At 40.8% G+C, this 8,642-nt stretch overlaps 1 protein-coding gene across 4 annotated transcripts in view; it reads left to right on the top strand.

The window, feature by feature from the left end:
• Positions 1-936: 936 nt before the first annotated feature.
• LOC113037547 (uridine-cytidine kinase-like 1) overlaps positions 937-8,642 on the top strand; it is a 29,626-nt gene continuing 21,920 nt past the window's right edge. For 2 of the 4 annotated variants that reach the window (XM_026194772.2, XM_026194775.2), the window contains exons 1-2: positions 937-1,095; positions 3,432-3,640. In XM_026194772.2, coding sequence (XP_026050557.2) covers positions 1,007-1,095; positions 3,432-3,640 — 298 coding nt within the window. In that variant the 5' untranslated portion in view covers positions 937-1,006. The remainder of the gene's footprint in view (positions 1,096-3,431; positions 3,641-8,642) is intronic. The other 2 variants (XM_026194774.2, XM_080289642.1) reach the window with 2 other exon arrangements.

The following is an 8,642-nucleotide window of genomic DNA, read 5'->3' as shown; positions in this document are numbered from 1 at the left end:
GAACAGGAATGATGTGCGGAGCTGTTGTAACTACAGAGGAAAAAGTTTATGAAACTATGAAGACAGCAAGACAGTATAGAGGTGTGCGATAAGTGGCAGTTGAGGTCAGGCAGGAGTCTTTGTGGACTGTTTGCAGACAACATTGTGATCTGTAGTGAGATCAGGGACCAGGCAGGCAGAGGTATGGTCTGGAGAGAAGAGGAATGAAAAGTGAGTAGAAGAAAGATAGAATGCATCTCCAAATGACATGGAGACAGCTATAACAGCAAAGCTTCAAGAAGCAGGAGTAGGGGAGGTAGATGAATTTAAGCACCTGGGGTCAACCATGTAAAGAAATGGACAGTGCACAAGAGAGGTTAAGAAGAAAGTGCAGGTAGGGTAGGACAGGTGGAAACAAGTGTCAGGGGCTATTTGTGACAGAATGATAGTAGCAAGAGAGAAAGGGAACGTTTACAAGATGGCAGTGAAACCTACTATGATGTATGGCTTGGAGATGGGGATCCTGACAAAAAGAGAGAGAGCAGATTGAAGGTACTAACATTTTCATTGGGGGCAACCACAATGGACAAGATTAGAAAGAGGGACAGTTCAGGATGAGCAGTTTGGAGACAAAGTTAAGGAAAGGGTCAGATGGTTTGGACATGTACAGTGGATGTATAATGAATACACCGGACAGAAAACCTCAGAGGAGATTAACGGGTGCGAGTTGGCATGAGAGGAGGATGCTAAGAATAGGGTGCGATGGAGATGATCCACTGTGGCAACCCTTAATAGAAGTAGCTAAAATAAATAGAAGTCTTTAAATACATTATTAGTGTTTTTTGTTGTTGTTAAATTTAAACCAGGAGATAGTATTTCTTTTATACTATCCTCGAAATAATTTTGGAAAAAAGTTTCGGGTTTTTTTCTATTACCTTGAACACAATCTTAGTTTACGCCCGCTGACGTCACGACGCTCCCAGTGTTTGGTTTCCGCGCCGCGCCGCGCTGAGCTGACTGAGCAGACATGGCAGCAACCAGCAGCGACAGCAAACCGGATGAGCCGCAGACAGATGGAGGGACGGAAGGGGATAGATCCATGTCGAGGTCAGACAGGTAAAAAAGGAAGGAATAAAATATGGCTGTTGTGGCACGCGGGGGTGTTGTCGAGCCCCGCGGTGGAAACTGCTCTTGGCAGCTAGCTAGTCCAGCTAGCTGCCACACTCGGTGTAACCCACGCATTGTGTTTTGACGTGGGTGCAGAGAACAAAAGCTTAATAAAGAACATGGGAGAATTAGCGAAAAAACACCTAAGTGAGGACAGAGAGACCTGGGCCCGGTCGTAAAATATTCTATGGAGGTTTTATCTGTGGTTACATCAACACTTTCTTCCCTCGTCTCTTTCCATAAGCATCTGTACAGATCCTCTCATTCTGTATGCAAGACTAATGCGACAAATGACGATTTTATGAACGTTTTCAACTTACAAAGCGTTTATTCATCATTTAAAAGTATTCGGCAGCTTTTCAGTGCGGCCTATTAAATTCGGCCGTATTAACCATCACATCTCAAAAAAAATATTCACTTTCAAATTGTGTATTTCAAATGTTTATTTTTAGGAATGGCTACTGTTAACCAGGGTCTGTTTTTGTTAATTACCACCAGTTTCTAGATGTTCACTGACCATATGGTATCACAACGGAAGCTAGTGTTGCTTTGTTGCTAACGCCCCCTTATTCATAACACGTAGCACTGAGGATGTGCTGGGGATCAGGTGTCTGTCTGGCAGCTTGGTGACCTGGCTGTGTAGCTGTAGTGCAGCTGGGTGTTAAATCTATGCACAAATGCATGAGTTTTTGAATCATTGAAATGTCACTGCACCAATGAAAAACCTTGGATCCTTGCATACTTTGATGCATATCAACCACTCAAAAAATTGATGGTTACTGTGAAGGTGTTCTTTTAACTTGGCTGCACTGATTGTAAATAAAATACAAAGTTGCATTTAGTTTGTATTTACATTAGGTCAGCGAGTTATCTACGTTAGGTGTCTATCTTTACAGGGACAAAGATGTGCATGAAGCACAGAAGCGGGAAAAACCCCCAAAAGGAAATCCATAAAATCATAAATCAGCCTAAAAAGTGTTACATTTGCATAATATTTTGCTTCTGCAAAAAGCAACCTATTGCCTATTTCTGCAGGCTTACAAGTTAATATTTAATGGCCTACCTTCTCTGCCATTGAGCTACAGCATTAGACTATAAATAAAAAACGGACATAGCCAGTAGGTGGTCATCCACTGGTTAGTGAAGTGAAACCTTGTGGTGAAGCTTTCACACTTGCTTTCTTAGTGTTCTAAATACGATCTGAGAAACTGACTGCATGTTCAAACTGTAGTGACTTGTAAACCATAAAGTCCAGCCAAATGATGACAGCCTTACTCATGTGAATGGTGGCTCCCCACCCAGTGTCATGCTGTGTCCAGGGCAGCGGTGTGATTTCCTGGGGAGGGCCGGCAAGTTCCCCCTTCCTCCCCCTCAACCACACCGACAGCAGATGCTTCCCTGTGAAGAGGAGAGTTCATAGAGGGTCTCCGGAGTGAGCAGAGACCCTCTTCTCTCTCTGCAGGACAACAGTGTATCTGCAGGTTCCCAAGAGTTAATATTTTGAATATATTTAGCTAAATGTTTTCCCTTTTTATACCCATTTATAGCTTCACATCTTTGAGCTTCTTTTGGTTAGAAAAAGGCTACTTTTGACACAATGGTGGTCATAAACCTGCAGATATGTTGTAAAAATGAAAATGCCTGTATTGGAGCAGCAGCGGGGGTCCACTATGAGCGAACAAGGCATCTCTGATGGCATACTGCAAACACAAACTGTTCAAAAAGCAGGCAAACATGAGGACTTAGCCTTAGTATGAGTCTAAAAATTACTTTAAATGATCTCACGGCACTTTGGAAACATCCCACAAGTGTTTCTTTGCTTGCCTAAAAATACGCAAACAATCTGTTTTTTGGTGAAAGTCAAGCCGCACACCTGAAATGTAGAGGAGTGTTCAAAATACAATGCCCTGTGGTGCCCAAACATGTCTCTTCTGTTGGTGTTATTTGAAGCTGCATAACTGCATTGCTGCTGTGATATGATGTGACAGACCCACCCCTGTCCAGTTTTTTCCATGGCGTAAATCTCACCCATATCAGATCATATTTAGATTCATTAGTGACTCTAAATTGGATGTAGGTGTGAATATGAATGGTTGTCATGTCTCTTTATAAGTCCTGCCCCATCACAGCCTGGGGACCGGTCCAGTGTAGCCTTCAAGGGACACATTGCGTGATATATACTTATTTACATGTGAATCCTAGTTTCCCATTAATGTCACCTGTTAATTAAAAACCTGTTAAAAGGGTTAAATGTTGCTCACTTACCTTCCTTTCTTTTACCCCAGTGGAAGTGGTGACGATTCCTTGGATGGCCTCTCAAACCATGTCCCCCGCTGTCCTTTGACCCCTTCGCTATCGCCACGAAAACGGACTACAAGCCAGTCCAAGACAGAGCCTCCTCTGCTGAGGACTAGTAAAAGGACGATCTACACTGCTGGCAGACCACCTTGGTATAATGTCACTGGGACAACCTTCAAAGAAGCCTTCGTTATAGGTGAGAGAACATCTTATTTCATTTAAATTGTTTAAAATTATGCCAAGCATTCTCCTGGCATTCTGATGAGGAGGAAGTGAATGCCAGAGTCTATCAATAATATAGCTATCTGAGTTTTTCCAGATTAAAAATCTCAGGTGCTTTCGTCCGCTTCCTGTAGCTAGTGCATTAAAATGAACATTATACCTGGGGACAGAATCATATTATTATTTTTGACCACCATGGTGCTGTTGTTGAATGTAGAGCCCCCCCCCCCCACCCACACAAAAGAAAAAACTGGTTTTAGTTGCCAAAAAAAATTGTAACAGGCGCACTATCAATAAAACCAGTGATGTCACTGGAATTTGGGAGAAGCTTTTGCAACTGTGTTGTACAGATGCAGTCAGCAGATTCTGGTCAGTCTTTGTTTTATTCCCAGAAATATTTGCCTAACTCATGCTAGGTAATGCTGTGTAAGTATTTGGTTATCAGACCCGCGATAATGTGGCGTCTTTTCTTTTTGTACAGCCACTGAGGGAAAGTTGGCTCAGCACTCGCTGCTGGTGGAAACGAGGCATATGTGAGATCTTGTTGGCATTTAAGTCTAAACACTGCTGTGCCAAAATACATCCCTAGTGCGATGTTTGCATGGCTGCTGGTTCTTAGTCTTGTTACTTGATAAAACAAATAATTATTTACCAAAATGAACTGACATTTCAGTTATCTTGGGCAGCAGCTTTGCATTTTCTCAGACTGAAATCTAACATTTTCATGAGGCTCTGGGTGCATTGTGTGTGCATTTACAGCAGGCTGCCATCTTGCTGATCAGCTCTGTAAAATATCTGCATCGGGACAAGTCCCAGCAGCAGTAAAATGAGCGTGACAGAGACACTAAACCTGTGTGTGCCTGTGCACGTTTAACAGCCGCAGAGCCAGCGTACCGTGGTTAAACGCATCAGACTGGCATGACTGGTGATAGGTGGAGGGAGAGGTGGACATTATCTTTAGTTGGCAATCTGTTACCGTCAATGGCGCGCAATGACTGGTTACAATTTCACACTCGACTGTACCGTGGCCCCCAATTTAAAGGAGCAGTCTGTGTAACATAAGGGGGACTGTGCTGATCTGGTCCCAAGAAACAATGGAGAATATAAAGTACTGGGGTTGCAGGAACAGATGGATTTAGGGATGGAAGCAAAAGTGAATGGCAGAAAAACATTGTAAAGCCTCATAGGTATCAAAGGTGGCTGCTGTCTCTACAGTCTGGGTTTATTGCTTATAGAAAAAGCAGTTTTATCTGTTTTAACAGGATTTTCCAGTGGCTAGGCTTTGCTGCTGGGTGACGTGCTGAGAATTTCTTGTCTATGCAGGAGCTTGTGATACTTTGGATTAGCTAGTATTTCTAGAACATCTTCAGAGCTGTAATCGGGAAATAAGCAGCCCCACAGTGTTCTTTGACCGGTTTCCTAGTCAGCAGTTTCGACCCCGATGAGTCTTATCAGGGCAAAAAAAAAAAAACCCATTTCAACACGTCACCAAGAGTTGTTTATGTCGTTGAAGCAGCTCTGTAGGCTATTTCTGTTCCTGTGTGCACACACACACACACACACATGCACCAACAAAGACACAACAGCAAATTCATCCTGCTTTTCACCCGCTCCTGCCAGCCAGCAGGGTGTTCTGGCCCCGTTCCCAGGATTGTTTTCCTGAAAGATTGCTGTTTTGGTCTTTAACCCAGGAGGTCGAGGGAGGTGAGGCAGGGATTGACTTTTATTTTAGACATCTGTCCCATTGGTTTCATGTTTTCTTTTTTGTCTCTCAGCTCAAAATATGTTTGCGTTCACAGATTTTTCTGCACTCTTAAGCATAAAGCGTGTTGCATGATTTTTGTTCATCGCCATCACATTCAGTATTTTTTAACCTCACATCCAGATGATGGCTAAATGTGAAGCAGAAAGGACACGTTTTTTTCCCCCCTAAGCTTTATTTTCATTTTTAAATTGGAAAACAAACAAAAACAAACAAACAAAGCAAAAAACAAACAAACAGAAAACTCACAACTATGGGACAGAGCAAGTATCAACAAATAACCACAACATGGCAGGCCATTGTGACCACAGAAGCACTCCCAGGTGCACACTCTTGTATCTATGCCTTTCAAGGATAACCTCAGACATCTGAAAACCAAACACAGAAAATACAAGCATAATAATAATAATAATAATAATAATAATAATAATAACATAACAACATTGATAATTACATAATTTTAAAAACAAACAAACAAAAAAGAACTCAGGAGAAAAAGGGAGCAAAACAGAAAACAGAAAACACATCATGTGAACCCCTCCCACCATCCCCCCACCCCTTTACCCCTGTATGGCTCTCAACCTCATCACATTCGTGTATCCAGACAGCCCATATTTACACCTATCTATAGAAACTCTCATGCACAGGAATCAACATCCCCCACGATAAAACTGCAGCATTCAGGAAATCGAGTCAGGAAGGCCTTGATCAAATCAAGGCAGACCCAGGGGGATTTGCGTCATCTCTATGATCTATTAGGTCCAAAGACGGTAGTACTGCCAGGAAGGGCCCCCAAATTTTTTCAAAGGTTCCATATTTCCCTTTTACACCATGCAATATCTTCTCAGCTGTGCAGTAGGACGCTAGCTCATTAATCTAGTGTCTCAATGTTGAAGAATTTTCAGATTTCCAATGTAGCAGAATACATTTTTTCACTGCAGTACTCGCAAGTAAAATAAAATATTTGTTATGGTAATTCACATTGATAGAACCTGTGTCACCTAGAATCCATAGTTTTGGGTCCAGTTCAATTTGGATCCCCATTACCCTTGAGATTATTTCAATGGCCTGTCTCCAGACCTCTTCACTGGGCAATTCCACAGCATGTGCAGGAGATCACCATCTGTTACCTTACATCTCAAACATTTGGGGGAATAATTATTATCAATTTTATGTAACCTATAAGGGGTGTAATATATCCTATGAAATATATTAAATTGCATTTGCCTGTGATTTGTAGAAATTAACATGGTCTGTGCCTGTTCCAATAAATGGTGCCATTCTACCTCTTCATAGACATGGCCCAGGTCTGTCTCCCATTTTCTTTTTATAGACGCTTTGTTATGGTCAGGTAACTTTTCATTGATAATAGCATATATAGATGATGCTATTCCTTTTATTGACTTCCATGGTTTGGTGCAAAGATGCGTTTCAAGAAGAGTTTCTTTTGGTATCTCGGGGAATAACCCTTTGGATTTCTCTTTGACCCAATCTCTTATTTGTAGGAATTTGAAGAAACTTTGTCCTGGGAGTTTGAATTTTTCCTTTAGTTGTTGAAAGTCAATAAATGTATCATTATTGTATAAGTCGGCAACAGTTCAAATATTTCTGTCCTTCCATCCCTGCAATATTGGGTCAGCAATATGATGAGAGAGATCAGGGTTGCCACATAGGGGTGTCCTTCTAAGAAAAGAGATATTTATTTTCAGAAGTGAGTGGGATTCCTGCCAGGCGCAGAAGGTGGTTAATATTATCAAATTGTTTGTGAGCTTGGATAGACATTTTTTTGTACCTAAAAATAGAACATCTTTTAATAGTATGGGGTTCACCTCATGTTGTTCTATTGGAACCCATCGAACCTCACTCCTCTCTGCATGTAGCCAGATCCAAATTGATCGATACTGGGAGGCAAGATAATAGTTCCTAAAGTTTGGTAAACTAAGTCCTCCCCTTGATTATGGGGCCTGTAGGGAGGAAAGATTTTGACTCTTGGATTTTTCTTTTGCCATATGAAAGAAGTTATAAGTTTATTAAGCTCTTTGAAGAAACTTCTAGGAACATTTGTAGGGAGACATTGAAATAAGTAAATGAACTTAGGCAAAGTGTTCATTTTAATAACATTAATTCTCCCTATGAGAGATAATGGAAAATCCATCCATCTCTGAATGTTAAGTTTGGTTTGCTCCAACAGTTTGATATAATTTGGTTTGAATATTTGATCCTCGGATTTACCAATTTGTATACCCAAATACGTAAAGCCATTATTACGCCACTGTAATGGGTCAGTAAGAGCTCTAATTTTGATAATTGATTTTATGCTTTTATCTCACCACCTGTCGGCATCTGACAGCTGAATGTGTCAGTGATTAATGAAAAAACCAATCAGCTATTAAATAAATAGTGACAGCAGTTATTAAGGCAGCTGCAGTCAGGTTAATTCTTGATATTGAATACATTTTGATTTTGCATTTATGTTTTGGTGTCGTTTCACAGATAATTTGAATAGAACTGTATAATGTGGTCAGGGGACATTTGCTGATAGCAATCAGAGCAGTCAGAGAAAAGATAACATGTGTAACAGAAGTGTAACAGTTTTAATAATGGAGCATGTGGACATCTGTGTCAAACAAACTCATCAGTTCATTCAACATATGTTAGGCTTGAAAAGAGCTTGAGAATACCAACCGTACAGTTAAACTTATTGCATAAACACTTGTTGTCTCGTGGTTTTTTTCTGGGTCAGAATGCTGTGGTGACTACATATAAGAATGATTAGTCTTCATATAGTCGCTTAATAGAAATCTGTGCATTTTCCTGTGGTTTTCAGCTGTTTAATGAACAAAATAGTATTTTCTGCTTTTTTTTTAAATGCAACAAAAATCTATCGGTCTGGCGATTTTTAACTTGAAAGCAGTGATAAATAGATGATTGGGATGATTGTCAGACATGATCACCTGGGTCATAATCTGCACAGTGTGTCCAAAGTTGTAAAGAGAACGCTCTGTTTATGTGCCAGGAAAACAGAAAATGAATCGGAAACAGAAGCAGTGTACCAGTAAGGTCAGGAACATTGCAGTCTGTTGTCCCATAACAATAAAAAAAAAAGTACTGGATTAGGATTATCTTTAGCTGACGTCGTAACATTTATCTCCAAACTTGGATGTTGGAACACAGGAGTGATGTCACTCCAGTGTGTTACCGTTTTCCAGAAAAA

This window comes from Astatotilapia calliptera, chromosome 15 (genome assembly GCF_964374335.1).
Source record: "Astatotilapia calliptera chromosome 15, fAstCal68.1, whole genome shotgun sequence".
Lineage (NCBI taxonomy): Eukaryota > Metazoa > Chordata > Actinopteri > Cichliformes > Cichlidae > Astatotilapia > Astatotilapia calliptera.
Note: the sequence above shows the minus strand (reverse complement) of the source record. Positions and strands in the feature narration are given on the sequence as shown.